General features: G+C 38.3%; 2 protein-coding genes across 24 annotated transcripts in view; both read left to right on the forward strand.

Moving 5' to 3' along the window:
• The window catches only part of LOC120932487 (protocadherin gamma-C5-like), a 721,441-nt gene that overhangs the window by 370,597 nt on the left and 323,652 nt on the right, over window positions 1–27,192 (forward strand). The window contains exon 1 of one of the 23 annotated variants that reach the window (XM_040344895.1): window positions 2,662–5,124. The exons of 21 other annotated variants lie outside the window; for them this stretch is intronic. In XM_040344895.1, the coding sequence (XP_040200829.1) occupies window positions 2,677–5,124 (2,448 nt within the window). In that variant the 5' untranslated portion in view covers window positions 2,662–2,676. Of the gene's footprint in view, window positions 1–2,661; window positions 5,125–9,381; window positions 11,995–27,192 lie in introns of those variants that run through there. One more of the 23 variants, XM_040344898.1, reaches the window with a different exon arrangement.
• On the forward strand, window positions 16,306–19,118 carry LOC120932498 (protocadherin gamma-C5-like). Its single transcript, XM_040344947.1, is given in 2 exon segments — window positions 16,306–18,959; window positions 18,962–19,118. Coding segments are annotated over 2 exon segments (2,313 nt in total). The 5' UTR covers window positions 16,306–16,715; the 3' UTR covers window positions 19,031–19,118.

Genomic DNA, 27,192 nt, shown 5'->3' on the forward strand with positions numbered 1-27,192 from the left:
AAGTTATGCTGTCAATTGTCTCTTCCATGTTGTAAAGAGTGCCCACTATGTGGAGCCAATCTCTGACAGAGGGGACACATGTGGATTTCCAGTGTAAAGGAATCAGCGACTTGGCTGTATTAAGTAAATGCTTAGTCAAAGAATGCTTATATGTTCTTAAAGAGAGTGGGGCAGATATGCAGTAAACAGTAAGCTGGAGTATGCTGCAATTTTGTGTCAGTGATGTGAATAATAAGTTCTTTGTACTTTATTTAAAAATGAACAAGTCTTGGACAATGCCATCAAATGTGAATAAGTGTCCCTGGTGATTGACCACATCTCCAGCACAAGTCCGAGGATCGTGGGAACCACTTGTGAATTTTTACAGGGGTAGTATACCAGTGCATAAGCAATTTGTAAAATGTGTACTGGGTCTGTGTACTAATGGAGCATTCATGTGTTAGTATGCATGCTTTCTTCCATTGTCTCTCATGGATTTCAAGTTTTAAAGCTTTTCCCTAGACATGTCTGGAGTTTGGTTTTTCACTTGTTGTAGCCAAGCATACAACATGGAAGTAACCCTTTTAAACTCTGAACCCCACAGACATACTGGGGCAGATCCACATACATCTGCGCCAGGCGCAGCGTATCTACGTAGTGTATCTCTCGCGGCGTAAGGGCGCGGAATTCAAATTCGGCGGGTAGGGGGCGTTTCATTTAAATGAAGCGCGTCCCCACGCCGAACGAACTGCGCATGCGCCGTCCCTAAAATATCCCAGGGTGCATTGCTCCAAATGACGTCGCAAGGACGTCATTGTTTTCGACGTGAACGTAAATGGCGTCCAGCCCCATTCACGGACGACTTACGCAAACGACGTAAAAAATTCAAAATGCGAGGCGGGAACGATGGCCATACTTAACATTGAGTACGCCACCATATAGCAGCTTTAACTATACGCCGGAAAAAGCCGAACGGAAACGACGTAAAAAAATGCGACGGCCGGTCGTACGTTCGTGGATTGTCGGAAATAGCTCATTTGCATACTCGACGCGGATTACGATGGGAAGGCCACCTAGCGGCCGCCGAAAAATTGCATCTAAGATCCGACGGCGTACGAAGACGTACGCCTGTCGGATCTAGCCGAGATGCCGTCGTATCTTGTTTTGAGGATTCAAAACAAAGATACGACGCTGGAATTTTGAAATTACGCCGGCGTATCAATATATACGCCGGCGTAATTTCTTTGTGGATCTACCCCACTGTTTATAGTGCAGGAAGAGCTCTGGTGAAGCACTGCTTCATCTGGTGACTAGTAAGGCAGTCACCAGAGGAAGCAATATACGGTATATGTCCAGAAAGGGAGCCATTGTACCTCACAATCTGCTTTTAAAGAAGAGTAGGTCTTGACTAGGCCTGCCTGCAGGCAGTGTGTGTGACCAGTATGGACTTTATGACTGTGCTTAAAAAAGGCAATTATGGCTACCAGGTCGATAATCGTGATTGGACTTAATTGCTTAACAGTGACATACTTTATTTAATTAATATTACTTTACTTGATTCTTGTTTGCGCAGGTACAGTATATGACAGGTATTTCTGAAGAAAAAAATCTTCTTCCTGTTTCTGGTAAAAGTTTTTCCTTCACGTTTAGCCTGTATCGGTACATATCAGTTCTCACAAATTATTATTTATTTATTTATTGTAATAAATTAGTTGATATAGTGCTTTTTGTTGACTGTTTTTACTGTTTGGCTCGTAATTAAAAGCAATATTACTTTTTAAACTTGTACTTATTAGGGAGTTTGTATCCACCTGTCTTTAGGTCTACCTTTTTTTAAATGTATTGTGTACAATTTTTTTTTTGCAAGCGTCTATCTATAGCAAGCAAAACTTACATTTCCAGTGAATTGAGATACCAGACAATTCAATATAATTCTCTATAAGCTTTGTTATGCAAATTTCAATCCGCCACCTTAAACCTTCTGTGCTCTAATAATGACTCATCCATGCAAATCAATAGTGGTACCCAATAATCCCAGGCTTGCAGGATTGGGTAGAAATGTGTATATCTTGGAACATGGAATTATGGTTGTAAAATGGAAATACTGACAAGGCCTAAAGGTACTTAGAAATATAACAAAGTATGAAAACTGTTTTCAAATCAAAACCATGACCTGAATGTAATAATAATACATGATAAACTTTTATTGATTAAGGGGTTCGAAACCACAAAGTTTACACATGTGTTTTGCTTAGCAAATGTTACATATTTGTAATGATCATAATATATAAATTATTGCTCAGCAAAGATAGGTATTGAAAAAAAAGAAAACAATCCTGCCTTTTGGAAAATAAATAGCTCTATTTACTTTTAAAACATGGTAACTCCTGTGTGTATTCTGTAAGATTGCAGTTATTTTTATTGGCCACAGGAGGGCACACTTGTCATCCACACATTGTATTTAGCTACAGAAATATATCTGCTCAAACTAGCCCTGCACTCTCCTCCCCCTGGCTCAGTGATTCACCCTCCCATCTCCTCTCACACACAAAGGACTGCTTCGTTAGGGATCCTGAGGATGTTTTTGCTACATATGGATTACTTTTGCTATAAAACACCTATGCAATTATAAACAACAGGCAGTGTGGATTATAAAGGATCTATGATACAGCAAATATTAGGGAAACATTGTAAGATATGGACATCAGAGACTGCAGTCTGTGTTGGAAATGGCAAGTAGCTTTCTCCCTTCTCCTTTGTAGCTGGGGCTGGGTCTCTGGGCAGCTTCGTTATTCTATTGTGGAGGAGTCTGATCCAGGGACATGGGTAGGAAATGTAGCTCAGGATCTGGGCATAAAACGTGCAGAGATTGCTCAGCGCAGATTACATTTATCATCTGAGAAATACCAAAAATATTTTACTGTAAATAAGGAAAATGGAGGCTTGACTGTTAATGACAGGATTGATAGAGAGATCCTATGTGGATCCATTGTGAGCTGTGTGTTGCGTTTAGAGGTGGTTGCTGAAAATCCTCTAGAGCATTTCAGGTTAGATATTGAGATTCAGGATATTAATGATAATTCCCCAATATTTGTATCTACTAAAAACATTATTGAGATTACAGAGTTAATTGCAAGTCCTGCTGACTGGTTTACTTTGGATATTGCTAAGGATTTGGATGTTGGTATTAATGGTGTTAGTCAGTACATATTAAATACAAATCCTTATTTCTCATTATCTGTAGAAAATCGCAAGGACGGCACTCTCATCCCTCAGCTGATATTAGAGAAGGTGTTAGATAGGGAGGAGAAACAAGAACACAATCTTATCCTCACTGCTATAGATGGTGGAGAACCGGCTAGATCAGGATCCTGTTATATCACAATAACAGTGTTAGATATTAATGATAATCGACCAGTGTTTGATCGGTCGGTGTATAAGATCAATCTAAGAGAAAATCTCCCTTTAAATACAGTTATATTAATTTTAAATGCAACCGATCTTGATGATGGGGTCAATAGTGAAATACTGTATTATGTTGACAAACACACATCAGAATTTGCTAGAGAAAGATTTGCTCTGAATGAACAGAATGGTCAGATTTATATTAATGGATCTGTAGATTTTGAAGAAGTACATTTTTATGAATTGTCAATCAAAGCAGTAGACAAAGGACTTCCTAAACTGGAAGGTGGCTGTCTGGTTCATATAGAAATAGAAGATGTAAATGACAATTATCCTGAGATTTCTTTTGCTTCCATGGCAAATGAAATTCCAGAAAATGCTCCTGTGGGAACTGCTGTGGGATTTATTAATGTAGTAGACAACGATTCTGGGAAAAATGGAGAGATACAATTAAAATTATCTCCCAATATTCCATTTAAAATCCGAACTACTAAAGACCATTACTCATTGGTCACTGATGGGACTTTGGATAGAGAAAAAATATCCCAATACACTATAGAGCTGACAGCTTCTGATTTAGGATCTCCAGTTCTGTCCAATAAGACGACTGTTATTCTCAAGGTTTCTGATGTTAATGATAATGCACCAATATTTTTACAGTCTACTTATAATGCTTTTATAAAGGAAAACAGTGACCCAGGGACCCTTCTATGTACAGTGTCTGCTACTGATGCAGATGAGGGGGTTAACTCTGAGCTGGTTTACTCTATAGTGGAGACCCAGATTGATGAGTCTTCTGTGTCATCATATGTTTATATAAATTCTAATAATGGTGATATATATGCTCAGCGTTCCTTTGACTATGAGCACATACAGACTCTACAAATCACCATAAAAGTAGAGGATTCTGGATCCCAAAAGTTATTTTCTACTGTCCCTGTCTTTATATTCATATTGGATACAAATGACAACTCTCCCACCCTGCTGTATCCGGAGCACTCTGAGGATCTCATTGTCCAAGAGAGGATCCCAAAATCTACAAGTGCTGGATATCTGGTGACAAAACTGACTGCGGTGGATCTGGACTCTGGTCACAATGCCTGGTTGGCCTTTAACCTAATAGATCCTGGCAGCTCTTCACCATTCCAGGTGTCTAAACATACAGGAGAGGTCAGGACTGTACGAGGATTTCAAGAAATAGAGGCTACAGAGCAGCAAATTGTTATCTCTATTAGTGATCATGGGGATCCACCATTATCTGCTACTGTTACTGTACTTGTAAACATAGCAGATGAGGTTGTAGTAGAAAGACCAAAACCTGGAGATTTCCTCAGAAATTCCAAACCACCATCAGATATGACTTTATATTTAATTGTTTCTCTTGTGGCTATCAGTTTAGTTTCCCTTGTAACATTCATTATATTGTTAGTGAAATGTCTGAGAAAGGAAAGTTATGGTTATAGCAGCAGTTGCTGTTACCTGAGTGGATCTGAATCTAAATCATACATGGATCAGTATCAGCCGGCTCTTTTCCTGAACACAGATGGAACCCTAAAATACATGGAAGTCAGGATGGTTCCTCCAGGGGGACAAGGACAATGTTATCAAACAAATGTACCCCCAGCCTCACAACAGCGGGATTCAGCTTTTTTGCAAGCTTTGGATTTTCCCCAGCTACGGGATCTAGTTAAAGACAGCGATACCTCTTCAGATACAAGCTGTTTGAATGATCAAAACAAGGTAAGTTATTCCCTAAGCCTGCAGCTTCTTATCTCCTATCTTTTTAACATTATAATTCAAAGGTTTTAGATTTGGCAGCTGGATGATTATGTAGTTGCTGCAGTGCAATGCTAACATATTCTTTTATATATATATATATATATATATATATATATATATATATATATATATATATATATATATATATATATATATATATATATATATATATATATATATATATATATATATATATATATATATATATATATATATCACATATTTGCCTGTTTTAGTTTTGTGCTATATTAGTATCCACTTACAGTCTGGTACACAAAACAAATTATTTTTTATCAAGCCTGTAAAGCTTAATGAGGACGATTCACCAGTAATTGCACTTTCTAGCATTCCCTCCGTTTTCCCTGTTTCATACACAATCACATCCAATTAAATTTTTTGTGATTTTGAAAATAGTTGCTTTGGTTAGATTCATCCTCCCACATGCTTGTTTTTCACCCAGGTAAGAGTAAAGTATCCTTGGGTCACCCACAGCCTCCTGGGATATGCACATCACACACCCCAGAAGGCTGCAGGCAGTAAGTTCAGAAGTATTGAGAGATTACTGAAGTATGGAAAGATTTCATGACCACATTGTTTCTTTAAGGATATTGCTTTCTTACTGGTTGCCAAAGCTTTTTTTATGTGAACTGGTACTGATGTTGATCATCAACTAGTATATTAAAAGATTGCCAGTGAAATCTAAACATGCATTAGCATGAGATACAGAGCCACATTGTCATGACTGGGCAGGGGGGCGGCTTTAAGAGTCTGGAAGTAACCAACAACTCCTGATGGATTCAAGCTAGTAGCACAAGGAAGCACAAGGAAATTGTGGGCTGTGAGGAAGACATTACTGTACTTTATGGACTAATAAGTAGTGTTTTTTGTCTATTATCATAATACATGAGCATCTATTGGAGTGCTTGAAATAATATTTGACATATAGGTGGCAGGTTCTCTTGACGTCTATAAACACACTATATCGTGACAAGTTGCCAAACAGTAACACCTTTAAAATGGATGCTCAGCAAAGGACCTCATAAGGTCCTTGTGTGGCACATCAGGAGTTACCTCAGCTGGCTTCCAACACTCAGTGCTGCTTGTCAAGAGACTGAAGAAATCTCTAAAGCTACACAATGGAATAGCAGAGGGCATATCTAAAAAAACTCACACTTAACGATAAAAATAATTGACAACTCACATTTGAGAAAAGTTTGAAAAAGAGTGACCTTGAAACATGATGTAGCCATACCTCCTCCATCGCCCAGAGGCGATTCAGTTCGCATGTGCCGCGCTATATAAGTTTTTCATTCATTCATTCATTCATGCCTACCAGAATCTGACTGACTGCCTCACATGTCTCCCAGTTGTTCCTGGCCATTGGAATCACATAGCTTGTGTACTGGATTACCTTTGCTGTGTGCTGTTGTGGTTAGGATGACAGCTCCCAATGGATAAAGTTAAATAGACAGTGGCTTTTCTGTGAGTTGCCAATTGTTTTTATTTATCAATAAAAGTGAGTGTTTTTTTAATTTTTGTTTTACTGCACTTAGATGTGTCCTCTGCTGTTCATTTTAAATGGGTTGTAAAGGATTTTTTTGTTCATAATAAGCATCCTTTACCTGCAGACATTCCTCTTTTCACTGCCTTTTTGCTCAGAAGTTGCTCTATTTCTTCTCTGTTCTGTTCACTTTCTGCTTGTCTGATTTTACTCACCACCGTGAAGGGAGGCTTTACTGCAGTGGTCAGTGACGTGCTCGCCCCCTCCTGGGAACTACATCTGTGCGGCAGGATGCTCTCTACATGTTAGAGACTTCAAGGAGGTGTGAATTACTGGGCATGCCGCAATGCATACTGGGAAATGTAGTTCTTACATGAACGAGCGCCGCAAACCAGGAAGTGAATGAGAGAACAGAAACTAGAACGCCGGAGGTGATATAGATGAAGGAATTTAATAGGTATTTACTTGTTTTTTAACAGAATCATTACACTATTCTGTCTGTCTACCTTGCAGACATTAATTTTAGGCAATTTTTTTTTTTCCTTTACAACTCCTTTAAGGCTTATGCTTTTTAAATGTACCTTCCATTGTTCCTTCTTTCCCCCTTATCAACATGCTAATACAATTGGTAAGTAAAATCTTTCTGTTTTCATGTCTTGCCTTTTTAGACCCAGTGCAATTAAAGTGGGGGTTCACCCCCAAAAATTTTTTTAACATTACATTCAGGCGAGTTGTTAGAATGACTGGTTTTTTTTTTTAAATCCTTGCCGTACATACCGTTTTATATATATATGTTCACCGCCGCTTCCGTGTATAATCTGCGGGACTGGGCGTTCCTAATTGATTGACATGCTTCCGACCGGCGCATACAGCACGTCACGAGTTGCCGAAAGAAGCCAAACGTCGGTGCGCAGGCGCCGTATAGAGCCGACTCGCAGTCCGGCTTCTTTCAGCAACTCGTGACGCGCTGTATGCGCCGGTTGGAAGCATGTCAATCAATTAGGAACGTCCAGTCCCGCAGATTATACCCGGAAGCCGCGGTGAACATATATATATAAAACGGTATGTACGGCAAGGATTTAAAAAAAACAGCCGATTGTCATTCTAACAACTCGCCTGAATGTAATGTTAAATTTGTTTTTGGGGTGAACCCCCGCTTTAAGGATCATGGCACCTCAAAAGAGCCTTTAGCCCTGGTGCAAGCAGCAGGCTCCCTCTTGAGGGAAGCTATGCAAATATAAAAATGCCTTGATGTGTGGATGTCAGTGTGGAGTAATGCACGCTCATAATCAGACATTGTTTGCATGCAGACTGCTCTAGGAAGCCCTCATGATGCAGAGCATTCATGGTTAAAATTACAGAAACCAAAAATAAGCATGTGAGTGTTCGATATGTAATTTCTAGGGATATTCTTTTTTTATGTGAAGCTCTAAAGTACATTTACATTTTTTTAATAGAATATTCTGTCAAAAATGAAAACCTTGTTTCCTTACTTACAATGCAGAACTACAATTTCTTTGACTTGATTCTTATTTGCCCTTTTATATAGAACGTTTTTAGAAGAAAAAGTCCTTCCTATTATTTCTAGTCAAAGCCTGTCCTTCTTATTTAGTCTGCATTTAAAAAAAGTAAATTGTAGCCATTTGCATGTCCTGGACAGATAAACACTCTCTTCCATATGGCACACAATGTTTTGTCAAGTTATTTTGTTGTGCTTTGCAGTACTTTTTGTTCACTATTTTACTGTTTGGGTCATAATTAAAAGCATTATTACTTATGAAATGTGTTATGCCCCATACACACAATCAGAAATTCCAACAGCAAAAGTCTGATGTGAGCATTTGAATGGAAATTCAGTGTGTATTCTCCATCAGACTTTTGCTGTCGGAATTTCCGCCAACAAAAGATTGAAAAATGGTTCTCAAATTTTCAGAAGGAAAAAATTCTTATCGGAAAATCTGATCGTCTGTAGCAATTACGACACACAAAATTCCGACGCATGCTCGGAAACAATTCGACGCATGCTCGGAAGCATTAAACTTTATTTTCTCGGCTTGTCATAGTGTTTTACGTCACTGCGTTCTTGACAGATGCAAGCCAAGCTTAAGTGGAATTCCGGTGGAAAAACCATCCAAGGTTTTTCCGACAGAAAATCCGATCATGTGTACGCAGCATTAGAGAGTTTGTTTCTTCCAGCCTTTAGGTCTTCTTTTTTTAAATGTATTATGTATACTCACCCTTGACAGTTTTTAATGCAAAAGTGCTTGGTAGAAATTTGCATATCAGCATAACTTCTAGTGACTGAACAGAAAGAATGATCAGACATGAAACATAACAAAGCATGAAAACTACTTTTAAATCCAAGCCATACCCTGAACTTAATGATAGGCTTGTTTCAATTAATGGATTGAAATCCACCAAGTTTGCTACATATATTTTATATTTTACTTAGCAAATGCTAAATAATTTAATGATCATAATATATACATTATTGCTCAGCAAAAATACGTGTTGAAAAAAACAACCCTGCCTTTTGGAAAAAATATAGCCCTATTTACTGTTGAAACATGATAACTCCTGTGTATTACATAAGATTGCAGTTATTTACAAAGGCCACAGGAGGGCAGACTTGTCATCCACACATTGTATTTAGCTACAGAAACATATCTGCTCAAACTAGCCCTGCATTCTCCTCCCCCTGGCTCAGTGATTCACCCTCCCATCTCCTCTCACACACAAAGGACTGCTTCGTTAGGGATCCTGAGGATGTTTTTGCTACAGATGGATTATTTTTGCTATAAAACACATATGAATTTATAAACAACAGGCAGTGTGGATTATAAAGGATCTATGATACAGCAAATACCAAGGAAACATTGTAAGATATGGACATCAGAGACTGCAGTCTGTGTTGGAAATGGCAAGTAGCTTTCTCCCTTCTCCTTTGTAGCTGGGGCTGGGTCTCTGGGCAGCTGCATTACTCTATTGTGGAGGAGTCTGATCCAGGGACATGGGTAGGCAATGTAGCTCAGGATCTGGGCATAAAACGGGCAGAGATTGCTCAGCGCAGATTACATTTATCATCTGAGAAATACCAAAAATATTTTACTGTAAACAAGGAAAATGGAGGTTTGACTATAAATGATAGGATTGATAGAGAGATCCTATGTGGATCCAATGTGTATTGTGTGCTGCTTTTAGAAGTGGTTGCTGAAAATCCTTTAGAGCTTTCTAGTTTAAACATAGAGATTCAGGATATTAATGATAATTCCCCCATATTTTTATCTAACAGGCGCCTTTTAGAGATTACAGAGTTAGTTGCAAGCCCTGGTGCTAGGTTTACCTTAGATATTGCTAAGGATTTAGATGTTGGTGTTAATGGTGTTAGCCAGTACATATTAAATACAAATCCTTATTTCTCATTGTCTGTAAAAAATCGCAAGGATGGCACTCTCATCCCTCAGCTGATATTAGAGAAGGTGTTAGATAGGGAAGAGAAACGAGAACATAATCTTATTCTCACTGCTATAGATGGAGGAGAACCGGCTAGATCAGGATCCTGTCATATCACAATAACAGTGTTAGATATTAATGATAATCCACCAGTCTTTGATCAGTCAGTGTATAAGATCAACCTAAAGGAAAATGTACCTCTAAATACAGTTATATTAACTTTAAATGCAACAGATCTTGATGGGGAAGCAAATGGTGAAATCTTGTATTATATTGAGGAGCATACATCAGGATCTGCCAGAGAAAAATTTGCTCTGAATGAACAGAATGGTCAGATTTATATTAATGGTTCTGTAGATTTTGAAGAAGTAAACTTTTATGAACTATCTATCAAAGCAGTAGACAAAGGACTTCCTAAACTAGAAGGTGACTGTGTGGTTCATATAGAAATAGAAGATGTAAATGACAATTATCCTGAGATTTCTTTTTCTTCTATACCAAATGAGATTCCAGAAAATGCTCCTCTGGGAACTGCTGTGGGATTTATTAATGTTATAGACAAGGATTCTGGGAAAAATGGAGAGATTCAATTGGAATTATCTCCCAATATTCCATTTAAAATAAAAACGAATAAAAACCATTACTCACTGGTCAGTGTAGCTATTCTGGATAGAGAAAAAGAATCTCAATACATTATTGAGCTGATGGCTTCTGATTTAGGTTCTCCAGCTCTATCCAGTAAAATTACTGTTATTCTCAAGATTTCTGATGTTAATGATAATGCACCAACATTTTTACAGTCTACTTACAATGCTTTTATAAAGGAAAACAGTTCCCCAGGGACTCTTCTATGTACAGTGTCTGCTACTGATGCAGATGAGGGTGTTAACTCTGAGATGGTTTACTCTATAGTGGAGACCCAGATAGATGGATCCTCTATATCCTCTTTTGTTTACATTAATTCTAATACTGGTGATATATATGCTCAGCGTTCCTTTGACTATGAGCATCTTCAGACTCTGCAAATCATGGTGAAAGTGGAGGATTCTGGATCTCCAAAGCTATTTTCTACTGTCCCTGTCTTTATATTCATATTGGATACAAATGACAACTCCCCCACCCTGCTGTATCCGGAGCACTCTGAGGATCTCATTGTTCGACAGAGGGTCCCTAAATCTACAAGTGCCGGATATCTGGTGACAAAACTGACTGCAGTGGATCTGGACTCTGGTCACAATGCCTGGTTGGCCTTTAACCTTATTGACCCTGGCAGTTCTGCACTTTTCCAAGTGTCTAAACATACAGGAGAGGTCAGGACTGTACAAGAATTTCAGGTAATAGAAAATAGTGAGCAGCAAGTTGTCATTTCCATCAGTGATCATGGGGAGCCTCCGTTATCTGCTACTGTCACTGTAGTTGTCAGCATAGCAGATGATGTTGAAGTGGAAAGACCAAAATCTGGAGATTTTCAAAGAAGTTCCAAACCACCAACAGATATGACTTTATATTTAATTGTTTCTCTTGTTGCTATCAGTTTAGTTTCCCTTGTGACTTTCATTATATTATTGGTGAAATGTCTGAGAAAGGAAAGTTATGGGTATAGTAGCAGCTGCTGTTATCTTAGTGGATCTGAATCTAAATTATACATGGATCAGTATCATCCGGCTCTTTTCCTGAACACAGATGGAACCCTAAAATACATGGAGGTCAGGATGGTTCCAGGAGGACAAGGACAATGTTACCAAACTAATGTGCCCCCAGCCCCACAACAGCGGGATTCTGCTTTTTTGCAGTCTCTGGATTTTCCCCAGTTACGTGATCTTGTTAAAGACAGTGATAACTGTTCAGATGCAAGTTGCCTGAATGATCCAAATAAGGTGAGTTATTCTGTAAGCCTGTAAATTTTTTTATCTAAAAAAACATATGTAATATTTAAAATTTGGCAGCTAGTGGGGTAGTCATGTATTTGGAGTAATCTATTAGGCATATATAGACTTATAGAATGTGCAGCTGTAGGACTAATTTTGTCAATTTATTAGTGAGCTTAATTGTATGTGTATTACATATTTGGCTGTTTTTAGTTTTGTGTTCTATTAGTATCCACCTACACTGTGGTACATAACACATGTGCCTTTTTATTATGCATCTAAGGGTGTTGTCAATGTGTTTTGAGTGTGTCTTGTCATAGCATGTATCACCTATATGTAAGGCTCTAAAGTGTATATATACCACAGGCAGCATGTCTAAAAAGGAGTGATGTTCTTTTGTAGGGAATGTGATTAATAGAAACCACAGCTAAAGTCTTAAAAAAGGGCATCACACAAAAAAGTGCTTATGATGAGAATGGTACTTTGAACATTACATATTGGTTATGTATTTAGATGTAGTTTTATATAGACACAGTATTCTGTCTCAAATGCAAAAGGATACATCAAACTCTCTATCTAAGTTGCTTTTTATGTGCTATTGGGTTTTGAGGGACTCAACTTATTATTTGTGTAGAGCCAGGATCTGCAAATACCCTATAGTCCCATTTTTGCAGCACTTGTGGAAAGACAAGTTAGCTTACATTTCAGGATCTTCTTCTTAAATATATTTTTTCTGTGTTTATTCTTAGATTGTAAGCTACTTGAGGGAGGGGACTATTTGAATGTACAGTATGTAAAGTGCTGATTTTTTTTGGGCAATATATAAATACCTGTAATAAAATAATAAATAAACCAGGAATCTCATAATGAGTTAATCAAAGATTGTATGGCTCAGAACAGTGGGAAACAAAGTCTTACTTTGGAAGTTTGCAGTCAGGGTGTCAAAGCTGAAGTGTCCTCCCACACACCAATAGATAAACGGTCATCGAGTAAAAGAAGCATCCAGCAACTCCATTACATCAAGCGTATTTATTGTGAAGCCTTCACAGTGAGTAGTCAGCAGCAGTTTTGGCGATAAGCCTTGTTCACAGCACACATGTATGTTGAAAAGCATGAACATTTATACATAAAAGACTGTCACATGTTTGACAGAAAAGTGGCAGAGCATCTTATGGTCAATTCACCTATAGTCCCCATTTTCCATCACATGCCCAAACTCCACAAGAACATAGTTCCGGTACAAGGTAGACCAATAGTGGCAGGTATCGGCTCCCTTTTTGAGCATTTGGGTTATTGGTTAGATCAGTATCTTCAACCATTGGTTGTAAGATTACCTGGCTATATTAAGGATACCACATCAGTACTGGCATCTTTACAGGAAGTAGTGTGGAAAGAGGAGTACCAGTGGCTCACCATGGATGTGAAGTCACTATGGGCCAGATTCACGTAGAATCGTGGCGGCGTAACGTATTGTAGATACATTACACCGCCGCAAGTTTTCATCGCAAGTGCCTGATTCACAAAGCACTTGCGATGAAAACTACGCCGGCAGCCTCCGGCGCAAGGCGGGCCAATTCAAATGGGCGTGTGCCATTTAAATTAGGCGCGCTCCCGCGCCGGACCTACTGCGCATGCTCCGTTTCGCAATTCCCATCGTGCTTTGCGCACCGTGACGTCATTTTTTCGAACGACGACGCGCGTAGCGTACTTCCGTATTCCCGGATGTGTTACGCAAACAACGTTAAATTTTACATTTCGACGCGGGAACGACGGCCATACTTTAGACAGCAATACGATTGCTGACTAAAGTTAGGGCACCCAAAACGATGACTAAATTTGCGACGGGAAACTAGACTAGCGGCGACGTAGCGAACGCGAAAACCCGTCGTGGATCGCTGTAACTCCTAATTTGCATACCCGACGCTGGTTTACGAAGCGAACTCCCCCCAGCGGCGGCCGTGGTACTGCATCCTAAGATCCGACAGTGTAAAACAATTACTATACAATTCTATGAATCAGTCGCATAGATAGAAACAGAGATACGACGGCGTATCCCCTTTGTGAATCTGGCCCTATATTCCTGTACTCCACACAATTTTGCAATCAAAGCCATTGAACATCACTTCACATGCTACAGCACTTACGACACCGATTTGTTCATAATTATGTCAGTTGAATTTCTGCTCAGCCGTAATTATTTCATGTTCGATCGGGTCTTTTATCTACAATGTAGGGGAGCCTCGATGGGGGCCTGTTTTTCACCACCCCTGGTGAACCTGTATATGGGCTGGTGGGAGGAGAGTTTTCTCTTCTCCCAACACAACCCATGTGCAGGTTCTATAGTTAGTTAAAGTCGCTACATAGACGACCTTCTGATTGTATGGGATGGTTCCCTTGTGGACTGTGTCACCTTTGTATCCTTAGCAAACAAAAATAATCTCAATTTGGAATTCAGTTTTGATAGTCAGAAGGATGCCATAAACTATAAATACTTACCAACTTACCTACTAATACATACTTACCAATACTTTCCATGGATGGAGATTTGGCACCAATACTTAAGTCGCGCAGTAGGTTTCCAAGCCACCGTGCTAAAACGCTAGGAGGCCTTCTGTCCCCAAGTCTGTTTGAGTCACAGCAACACAAAAAAAACTTGGTTGAATACTGTGGGCTCTTACATTTCCGGGAATAACATGCCGTTTTTGTAGTAGACACTCCAGACAACACAAGACAGTAATTTCATGTGCCACAGGACGAGAATTTGCGATCTGGGAATTTATCAACTGTGGCACTAGTAATGTTGTATATGTTGTGGAATGCAATAAATGTAACAAACAATACAGACAAAGTATGAACATAATGGCAATATGGCATCCTTCTCGTGCTCATGTTTGGAAAGAGTTAAACTATCCTCATGTGGGGGGGGGGGGGGGCATCCACTGTGCACTTCTTTTACGTGAAGTTTGGTGGATTTTCCACCTGCAAACAAGGGCACCTTGCGGGAATGAACTATCGCTATGATGTGGACCTTTTTATGAAATATGTTTAAAAAAGTCCTGGAGCAATGGACATTGTATTATGCCCATTGTTTGTGATACACTTTGAATGTGCACTTCTTTTATGTATAGTCTTTATATTTCACATCAAGCAATATATTTTTTTTAATCTATAATTTTTTTCGTTAAAGATTCTCTTTTAGAGCTTTTAATATATGTATTGTATTTTCTCACATATCAAGATAGTCTTTGTATGTTTTGTATCTCAAGTGCTGTATTATAGCTATACTATTTGCTTCTCATTTGTCATCTACACATCTGTTGACAATCTGTAACCAATCACCTGATCTTAATTGATCTCATAATGAGTTACCCATGGTAATAAATATATTTATTTTTTAGTTAATATATGAGAATTATGTACAACCAAAGATGTGAATTTTTAGTGATGGCACAATTAATATAGTTTAGAAGAGCAAAAAATTGAAACTTAGTCTTAGATTGTGCTTTAATGAGCTTCACGGTGGGAAGTACACACTGAGGTTGATTTACTAAAACTGGAGATTGCAAAATCTGTTGCAGCTCTGCATCGAAACTAATCAGCTTCCAGGTTTTATTGCTAAAGCTTAATTGAACATGCAGAAGCTAGAAGTTGTCTGGCTACCATGCACAGTTGTACCAGATTTTCCACTTTCCGGTTTTAGCAAATCAATCCCGCTTGATTCTTCTCATTGATAGCAACCTGTGTGAATGCTCATGATCCATATTAGGAAAAGTGAAGTCCCAAACATAAGTCTAATAGCATCACAGTCAATTACATTATGGCTTTGCATGTCTATAACCCGCCAGTACTTACATTTCTAAAGTCTATATTTGTATACATTGGCACTAATTGGGATACAAAGTATTATACAGGACTCAGCCCAGAGAGAAAGGGAGAGAGAGAGAGAAGGAGAGCGAGAGATTGCAAGAACCGTAATTGTTTACAATTGCGTTCTCAGTTTAACTAATATTGGTTTGATTCAGTTCACATTTTTAAGAAATAAAAATGTGTTCATAAATAGATATTAAGAGGTTGTAAAGTCTGAATGGACACACAGAGCTGCAGCTCATCTTGGGTGTCCCCATAGAAAGCTGCTTGCTGTGGGGGCACTCAACAGGAGGGAGGTGTCAGGAGCACAGGAGAGGAACGCAAGAAGAGGAGGATCTGGACTGCTCTGTGCAAATCCATGGAAACAGAGCAGGTTAGTAATTTTTATATATATAAAAAAAACAAGACTTTACAATCACTTTAAAAAACATTAATAAATCAGGTTATGCCTATGTATCCATCTCTGGCAGCAATTGCTTTTTATTTCAGTATGCACAGCTCAAGTATTTATCAGGGAGTTGTTTCCATCTTCCTTTTCATCAACATAACTCCTGGGTGTATTGCATAAGGTTGCAGTTATATCTAAAGGCCACAAGAGGGCAGACTTGTCCTCTGAAGATTTTATTTAGCTACAGAAATATATCTGCTCAAACTAGCCCTGCTCTCTCCTCCCCCTGGCTCAGTGATTCACCCTCCCATCTCTCCTCTCACACACAAAGGACTGCTTCATTAGGGATCCTGAGGATGTTTTTGCTACAGATGGATTATTTTTGCTATAAAACACATATGAATTTATAAACAACAGGCAGTGTGGATTATAAAACATCTATGATACAGCAAATATCAAGGAAACATTGTAAGATATGGACATCAGAGACTGCTGTCTGTGTTGGAAATGGCAAGTAGCTTTCTCCCTTCTCCTTTGTAGCTGGGGCTGGGTCTCTGGGCAGCTTCGTTATTCTATTGTGGAGGAGTCTGATCCAGGGACATGGGTAGGAAATGTAGCTCAGGATCTGGGCATAAAACGTGCAGAGATTGCTCAGCGCAGATTACATTTGTCATCTGAGAAAAAGCAAAAATATTTTACTGTAAATAAGGAAAATGGAGGTTTGATTGTTAATGACAGGATTGATAGAGAAACCCTATGTGGATCCAGTGTGAGCTGTGTGATGAATTTAGAGATGGTTGCTGAAAATCCATTAGAGCTTTTTAGTCTAGACATAGATATTCAGGATATTAATGATAATTCTCCCACATTTGTATTTAATAATCGCATTATAGAAGTTACAGAGTTCTGGACAAGTCCTGGTGCTAAGTTTTCCTTAGAGATTGCAAAGGATTTGGATGTTGGTATTAATGGTGTTAGTCAGTACATATTAAATACAAATCCTTATTTCTCATTGTCTGTAAAGAATCGCAAGGATGGCACTCTCATCCCTCAGCTGATATTAGAGAAGGTGTTAGATAGGGAGGAGAAACAAGAACACAATCTTATTCTCACTGCTATTGATGGTGGAGAACCGGCTAGATCAGGATCCTGTCACATCACAATAAAAGTGTTAGATATTAATGATAATCCACCAGTCTTTGATCAGCCAGTATATAAACTCAATCTGAAAGAAAATCTCCCTCTCTATACGGTGATATTAACTTTAAATGCTTCAGATCTTGATGAGGGAGCAAATGGTGAAATTTTGTATTATACTGATGAGCACACATCTGAATCTGCCCGAGAAAAATTTTCTTTAAATGAACATGGTCAGATCTGTATTAATGGATCTGTTGATTTTGAAGAAGCAAATTTTTATGAAATTTCCATCAAAGCAGTAGACAAAGGACTTCCTAAACTGGAAGGTGACTGTCTGGTTCATATAGAAGTAGAAGATGTAAATGACAATTATCCTGAGATTTCTTTTGCTTCTATGGCAAATGAGATTCCAGAAAATGCTCCTGTGGGAACTTCTGTGGGATTGATTAATGTAGTAGACAAGGATTCTGGGAAAAATGGAGAGATTCAATTGGAATTATCCCCCAATATTCCATTTAGAATTGGAACTATCAAAAAACATTATTCACTGGTCACTGATGGGATTTTGGATAGAGAAAAAATAGCCCAATACACTATAGAGCTCACAGCTTCAGATTTAGGCTCTCCAGCTCTGTCCAGTAAAATGACTGTTATTCTCAGGGTTTCTGATGTTAATGATAATGCACCAGCATTTACACAATCTACCTATAATGCTTTTATTAAGGAGAACAGTGACCCAGGAATTCTTCTATGTACAGTGTCTGCTACTGATGCAGATGAGGGGGTTAACTCTGATCTGCTGTACTCTATAGTCGAAACCCAGATAGATGGATCGTCTGTATCTTCTTTTGTTTATATAAATTCTAATACTGGTGATATATATGCTCAGCGTTCCTTTGACTATGAACACATTCAGACTCTACAAATCGCCATAAAAGTAGAAGATTCTGGATCTCCAAAGTTATTTTCTACTGTCCCTGTCTATATATTCATATTGGATACAAATGACAACTCTCCCACCCTGCTGTATCCGGAGCACTCTGAGGATCTCATTGTCCAAGAGAGGATCCCAAAATCTACAAGTGCTGGATATCTGGTGACAAAATTGACTGCAGTGGATCTGGACTCTGGTCACAATGCCTGGTTGGCCTTTAACCTTTTAGAACCTAGCAGTTCTGCACTGGTCCAAGTTTCTAAACATACAGGAGAGGTCAGGACTGTCCGAGGATTTCAGGAGATAGAAAATACAGAGCAGCAATTTATCATTTATATCAGTGATCATGGGGATCCCCCATTATTTACTACTGTCACTGTACTTATCAGTATAGCAGATGATGTTGCAGTAGAAAAACCCAAATCTGGAGATTTCCTTAGAAATTCTAAACCACCATCAGACATCACTTTATATTTAATTGTTTCTCTTGTTGCTATCAGTTTAGTTTCCCTTGTGACATTCATTATACTGCTAGTGAAATGTTTGAGGAAGGAAAGTTATGATTATAGTAGCTGCTGTTATCTTAGTGGATCTGAATCAAAATCCTACTTGGATCAGTATCAGCCGGCTCTTTTTCTGAACACAGATGGAACCTTAAAATACATGGAGGTCAGGATGGTTCCTCCAGGGGGACAAGGACAATTTTACCAAACTAGTGTGCCCCCAGCCCCACAACAGAGGGACTCAGTTTTTCTGCAGTCTCTGGATTTTCCCCAGTTGCGTGAACTAGTTAAAGACAATGATAGCACATCGGATACAAACTGTTTGAATGATCCCAGCAAGGTGAGTTATTTTTTAAACCCTTAGCATGTTTTCTGCTCATTTCCTCATCTGAAATCCATTCTCAGGATACTATATGTTCTTTATACCGATAGATCTTTCCTTATTTATCCAACATACTTATGGTAAAATTCATGTTTCCTTTTTTTACAGTTGCTCTTATTTAATGTATCTTATTTCTTTGGATCCCCAATACCTCTAACAAATGTTCATCCTCTCTGGTTTTAGTCTTATTTTTCTTAGATACTTAACCTAAGTCCATGGTCTTGGGTCACTAGCAGGTAGCATAGTTTTCCCATAAAGTGGCATTAGAATTCTGATATGTTCTTATCTGAATTTAGGTGTATAGAAATAATACCTAACAACGTAAATAATAAACCACCATTCTGTTTCTTCAAAACTCATAATATAGTTAAACACACTACAGAGCTTTTTCTTCAAAGACTAACACCATACAGAGATTAACCCCAAAGCTTTAATATAAAGTGTAAATAGTGCAAAATAACCCAATTAAGCAATAACCTCATATAAAATGAATAAATAGAAATTTCGAACAATTTTGAATATAAAAGTAAACATAAAATGTGCCATGAATTATAAAGTACCCCCAATAATAGTCCAAAATGTCAATATCAGTCCACAGTTGCTTTTAAGTCATAGGAATGCACAAAATAATGTCACAAATCTTAATTCCACAAATATCCACCTGCACTGACAAAGTACGCAGTTAGGTAATCTAGACCATGCTTCATTCCATTGACCGGTGTTGCACCAGTCCACAGATTGCATGATCACTTCAGGGCATGACACATAAAATACATGGGTCAATAGCACTTGATCCAATAATGCTGGGATCTCCCCCACCCAGATTAGATGTCTAATACTCAGAGGTGTAATGTGCAGGTCCCTTTAAGAGTCTCCTTCAGCTGGTGCGGGGCCAAACTCAAACAAAGGAATGATCGCTCACAGTGCAACAAGTATATTAAAATAATAAAAACTAGACAGAAAATGCACTCCCATAAGCTAAGAGTCAATAAGACTCAGGTACAGTATTAAGAATATATTTAGGATGTGTTTAAGTGCAATTTCTGTTTTTCTACTCCGGGCCGGAAGTGACGTCACCCGAAGCCTGATAACCCCTAACCACTGGCAGTAGAAAGTGATTTTTAAAGGGACCTGCACACCAAACCTCTGGGTACAAGATATCTTTTCTAGGTGGAAGAGATCCCAGCATTATTGAATCATGTGCAGTTGACCTATATATTTAATGGGACATACCCAAATGCCTTGTACACACGGTTTTCCTGTCAGAAAAAAAAAACATAATTTTCCCGACGTGATTCCTATCCAGCCTGCCTTGCATACAGATGATCATGCCAAATCCTGCCCGACCAAATCGCGGTGACGTACAACACGTACGACAGGACTATAAAGGGGAAGTTCCATTTAAATGGCACCACCCTTTGGGCTGCTTTTGCTGATCCTCATGTTAGTAAAAGTTTGGTGAGAGACGATTCGCGCTTTTCAGTCTTTGTGCTTTTCAGCCCGTTACAGCGTGATGAATGTGCTATCTCCATTATGAACGCTAGATTTACCAGAACGAGCGCTCCCGTCTCATACTTGATTCTGAGCATGCGCTATTTGTTTCCCCTCGGAAAAGCATACACATGAGCAGTAGTGTTGAGCAGAATATGCCATATTCGATTTCGCGATATATCTCGAATATATATTCGAATATTCGAGATATATTCGCTAAATTCGAATATTCGTGATATTTTATCGAAAGTAAATGATTGCGATTTTTCGCTATTGCGAATGCGAAAATAATTGCGATTTTTTGATAACTGCGGTAGGAGCACTCTGATTGGCTCAGAATATTCGTGATATTTTATCGAAATATCGCAACATGCGAATGCGATATTTATTGCGCAATTTCGAGAAATGCTGGAGGAGCGCTCTGATTGGCTCAGAATATTCGTGATATTTTATCGAAATATCGCAACATGCCAATGCGATATTTACTGCGCAAATTCGACAAATGCTGTAGGAGCACTCTGATTGGCTCAGAATATTCGTGATATTTTACAATACAAAATAATTGCGAATATTCGGCAAATGCGGAAGGAGCACTCTGATTGGCTCAGAATATTCTTGATATTTTACAATACAAAATAATTGCGAATATTCGGCAAATGCGGAAGGAGCACTCTGATTGGCTCAGAATATTCTTGATATTTTACAATACAAAATAATTGCGAATATTCGGCAAATGCAGAAGGAGCACTCTGATTGGCTCAGAATATTCTTGATATTTTACAATAGAAAATAAAAAGTGTTTTGCATTGGTGGTGATTCTTTACTCTATCCATCTGTCACAGCCGTTTGTCAATCAAACACCTTGAAGATTGAACACGTTCATGCTGCATGCTTTGGACTTTTTTTCACTTCACATATCAAAGACATTTTTATGAAAGATTATTTTTCTATTATTGGGACTATATTTCTTTATATATTTGTTTCACTGTGTATTTCACAAGTTATTTGCGCTTGCTTATTTTATAATTTGCCCACATGTCTTGTCACTAGACATATTTTTTATTCTTGTAGAGCGACTCCATTTTCTGTCTTGTATTAAATTATGTTGTATAACATTTTTGAGTTGCTGCTGTATTCTCCCCTTTTTTTAAGGTATGCGCAATTTTTTCCTTCTTACAAAAAAATAATATCAAACATACAAATATTCATAACAGAAACATACACAAAGCCCCCCCCCCCCCTTTTGCATCAGAGACAATCAGAGTTCTCCTACCACAGTTATCGAAAATTCGCAATCATTTTCGCATTCGCAATAGCGAAAAATCGCAATTTTTTTTTTTTCAATTTGGCAACATAAAAGGATCGCCTCAGCTTAGCTACTCGGCCCAGGGTCTCTAATCATACCAGCAATGCTTTTAGACGTCGATAGGATGTGATCTGTTTTAAAAATCAAATTGAAAAAATGCGAATATTCGGAATTGCGAATATTCACCGCGAAATTCGAAATATAGCGCGATTTCTCGAATATGCTATATTCGAGTCGAATATTCGCAATGCGAATATTCGTGAGCAACACTAATGAGCAGACCGCCGGGAAATCACGACGGGAAATAAGAGACCTGGTTCTAATTTTTTTTGCGGGCAGTTTTATCATCGGGAAAATTGCTATGGAGCATACACACGACCGTTTTTTCCGACAAAAAGCAAACATGGTAGTTTTCCCGTCTGGAAAACCAGTCGTGTCTACGAGGCATGAGATGACCATGCAGTCTGTGTGGTGGTCAAGCACCTGTCAAAGGAGCATGGAAAAGATTACCTAACTGTGTGCTTTGTCAGCACAGGGGAAAATATGTGCAATTTAGATTTGTGACATTATTTTGTGCATTTCTAAAGATTGTGGACTGATATTGACATTTTGGACTACTATGGGTAGCACTTTATAATTCATGACACATTTTATGTTTTCTTTTTATATGCAAAATAGCAATTTTTATGTTATTCATTTTATTTGTTGTTATTGCATATTGGGGTTATCTTGCAGTATTCACACTTTACATTTGTACTTTTGGTTTTAGCTCTATAGTATGTTATACGTCTTTCAAGAAATAGCTCTGTAGTGTGTTTACCTATGTTATGAGTTTTGAAGAAACAGAAAGCTTTTGAGTAGCACAACACTATTTATCATTCATGTTGTTAGGTATTTGGATGTGAGAACACATTTAGGCGTTTGCAGCAGCTCTTGTGTATATATATATATATATATATATATATATATATTTTTTTTTTTTTTGTATTATTGTGGTGATTTGTGGCAGCACAGGAGTTTTTGTTTTCTGTTGCATAGAAAGAATGCCAAGTGGCATGTAGGAGAGGAACTGTAAAATATGGCAGTGAAAGTTCTAATATGTGGCAAGATGATTGTCAGGTGAAGTGGTATACACATACACATACATACATGCTGGCTTATTATTATTATTATTATTATTATTATTATTTACTGCAGGATATATTAATTGCGTGCAGACAAAGTTAGCTAACATGCAAGTATAGATAAAACCTTTTTATTCAGCCAGGAAGGTGCAGTATATACTGTACTGTACTGCAAAGATGTTCTTAATGTGTTGTTTTTTTGCTTGTTTTTTTGTCAGGCATACATTTTAATGAAGCAGAAATTGTCCTTACAAATTAAAATATTAGCCCCTGAACATTTGTACGATTAATTATTTGTTAATTTGTTTGTTTTAAAAAAGATGTATAACTATAAATGTCTACAGTTCTGTCCCCTATGCAAGTGTAGAACTTTGTCCCATATTACTAGGTGCCTCTTAACCATAGGTATGAATTTCAACCTGTGTTAACACTTTGTTCTTTCCCATTCACTCTCATTTTTCGGCGGGTTCAGTATGTACAACATAAATGTACTTCTGTCATGATGTACACATACATTTTACAGTGTATACATTTTTGTTTTTGTTTTTTCTTGCGAATGTCACCAATGCAGAAAAGCCTCATCGTTTTAATTGTATGTGTCTCCACAAATGATTTAAGGAATGCTAACCTATCATGCCTGTTGTAGAAGGAACAGTATGGTTTTTAAAAAGCCCTGCTTCAGCCAAAACGTGTTTTTTGAGCTTTGGACTGAGTAGGAAGAACTGTCAGGATTTTTAGCTATAGTCCTGTACACACGGCCGGGATTCTCGTGAGGAAAAAAACGTTGTTTTTCCTGACGAGATTCCTGGCAAGATTTTCTTGCCGGCTGAGTGTACAGACGTATGATTCAAAAGAACCGCCGTTCTTTTGAATGCCATGAACACGGTGACGTCATCGACTACGACGAGCATGCGCTCGTCACATTCGATGCTGTAGCCGCCATATTTCTTCACCCTACCTATGCCTTGGAAGCTAACATGCCTTGGTTTCCATGGAGGCAGGTAAGTATACAGACGCTCAGGTTTTCTCGGCAGGAAAACACTGCCGAGAATCACACGAGAAAATAGAGAGCAGGTTCTCTATTTTTGTTGTCTAGATTCTGGGCAGTTTTCTCTACAAGAAACCTGAAAGCCTCGTACACACACATGCTTTACTCGGCATGAAAGCTCTGCCAGCAGTTTTCTTGCAGAGAAAACTGTGCGTGTGTACGAGGCTTATGTTTTTATCCCTGTGGCACAAGGACAAGAAAGATGCTCAAACACCTACCCAGTTCACATAATAAATGTTTTTTCTCGGTCACTGTTGCCTGTCAACAAATAAGGGAATATCTCTTCATTGGTAAACAGGTGGAAATAAAAATCTAAAAGGGGTTCTAAAACTTTATATTATATCCACAGCTAAATAAGAAATTAATTTTTATAGATGTCCACAAGGGGGTGCCAACTAAATGTAGTATCAATAATAACTTTTAGGCTCCATTCACACCTGATTTACTGGTGCTTTTCAAGCATTTTTGTAGCTTTTTACAAGCATTATTAAAACATTCTAGAAGTGTATTACAGGCATTTTACAACTTCAGGCATTTTTATTTAGCCAATAGAATTTACTAGGGGGAGAATAGGGAGAGAAAATTAGGGCAGAAAACGCCTGTAAAACACTCAAGTCATGCATTTCTATTGAAGTCTATGGGGCCAAAAACGCATGTAATCTGCCAAAAATAAGCTCATGCAATTTTTTTGAGAACACAGAATGCTCAGTTGTGAACAGGGGCCATTTAAATGAATAGAATTTAGCTTGTTGAGCGTTCTAGAGCTACAAGCTTCAAGCTGAAAATCAGGTGTGAACGGAGCTTTAATGCTGCAGCCAAATGTAAATTCACATAAATCCACAGAAATGCACTTGCCAGTATAGTAATAGCTGTTACAGGGATCATTCACCCAAGAGAGGCATGTCAGCAGCAGCATTCAGTGTGGATGGAGAAGCTGCTTGTTAGCCAAGGCAAAAAGTAATCCGGAACCATCGTGGAGCGCGGAACTGGAAGTGATGTCACTCTGTGAAATGGACTGTAACCAGGGTAACACGTGTTGGAACTCCAATAGGCTTCTTTGTCAAACCAGATCTGATTCCCGATGACTTCCTGCCTCAACTAACAAGCAGCTTTATGGCTTCTCCATCCATGCTAAATGCCATTGCTGACATGCCTGTCTTGGGTGAACAATCCCTGTAACAGCTATTACTGCACTGAAAAGTGCTTTTATGTGGATTTATGTGAGTTTACATTTGGCTGCGCCATTAAAAGTTATTTATTAATACTGCACTTAGTTTCTGCCCGTCTTGTGTACTTCTGTTGTATTCCAGAGATTGATTCCTGTGTTTTGGTGGAGCTGTCTACATGTGTGCCTTTTTTTGGCCCAACTTATGGACTTTTGTTCATTGTTATGGACTCACTGAAATTTAAAGTGGTTTTAAAGGCAGAAGGCTTTTTACCTTAATGCATTATATGTGGTTATGGTAAAAAAAAAAAACAGCTGGGTGCAGCTCCCCCCCAGCCCCCACTTACCTGATCCCCATCTCAATCCAGTGCTGTGCATGAGAGCATCGGCTCTCCCGAGTCTCTCTCTTCTCATTGGCTGACTCAAAAGAAGGGGATCAGGGCTGCTCTGTGCAAAACAATTGCACAGAGCAGGTACATATAACATATTTGTTATATAGAAAAAAAATGCAAACTTTTAGAATCACTTTAAGCCATATTATCACATGGCTTAATTGGGGAGACTGTGCGTTTTTACAACCTACATTTGTGTCTTTTACCTGTTAGGCCTGATTCACGCCTACGCATTTTTAGTGCTTTTTGCATTTTGCAGATCCAACTAACATGGTTTCCTATGGACCACGTTCTGTAGTGCAAAACTGCAAATTGCAAAAAGCACTAAAAATGCATAGGTGTGAATCAGGCCTTAATGTAATAAGTTGGCAGCCAACTATGGTCTTTCCACATCATCCACTAAGTAACCTAGGCAGGAGCCTAATGCCCAGAAAATTCCAGGCTGGCCAGATAATATCCTAATTCTCCAGTAGTAAGAAAAAAAGACCTTGCATAGGAGATCCATTCTCCTTCAATCCATCTGTGATTCTCTGGCCTTATGTATACAAATTGTTCATCCTTTTTAGTAGTACTATATAGTTGTGATGTTTTACTGGAAGCCTGTTTGTGTACTATGTTTGAAAACAGTAGATCAATAATCAGTAATTTGTATGGATTTATCTCTTAATCCCAGCTGTTGTAGTATAAATAATGCATATATGACAAAGATACTTGTTCCTACAACAACTGTGTAGTAGGCCATTTCCCTCATTTTGAGATGTTCTCTCACTTCCTGTTGTGAGGTATACTCTGGGACTCAAGCCACTCACCAGAAATGATAAATATAAAAATAGCACTAATAATGCACCAGGTATAATGTCTCTGCTCTCTTGCTCTGTCCACACCCATTTTCATTTAAAAAAAATCTGCAATCAGTTAGATAGGGATTCAGATGGTCATCTCCTATTTGCCAACACACATCCCAATAGAGTATTGTCACCAACTTTTAAGAAAGTACAATTTTGGATGAAAAGCACAGCGACCTGAGTGCATTGAGAACTTTTGCTGTATATAATGTTCCTAGCAATGTAATTTTCTGTTTATGTGATTGGTTTACTGCTTTGGTTTACTGCTTTTGCCATATGATTGTATTAAGATGCAAGTAAAATTGTAGGTATCTTCGGAACAAGGAGTTTTTATTTTGGTGAGATTCTACCAAAGACCTGTAGATTCATAAAGGGATGTAAACTCTATTTTTTTTTAAAAGAACATTGGAAATGCTTCAATGGTTATATAATAGGTAGACCCTCATATTCAGAAATCAGTTAGGAAAAGGACCTGGTGAAAAAAACACCAAGAAGTGAAAAAAAAAGATGAATCTGCAACAAAGGTTGCTAAAATCCTTGCAATGTAATACATACAATATCTCACAAACGTCAGTACACCCCTTACATTTTTGTAAATATTTTTTTATATCTTTTCATGTGA

The sequence above is a fragment of the Rana temporaria genome, chromosome 3 (genome assembly GCF_905171775.1).
Source record: "Rana temporaria chromosome 3, aRanTem1.1, whole genome shotgun sequence".
In the NCBI taxonomy this organism is placed as follows: Eukaryota; Metazoa; Chordata; class Amphibia; order Anura; family Ranidae; genus Rana; species Rana temporaria.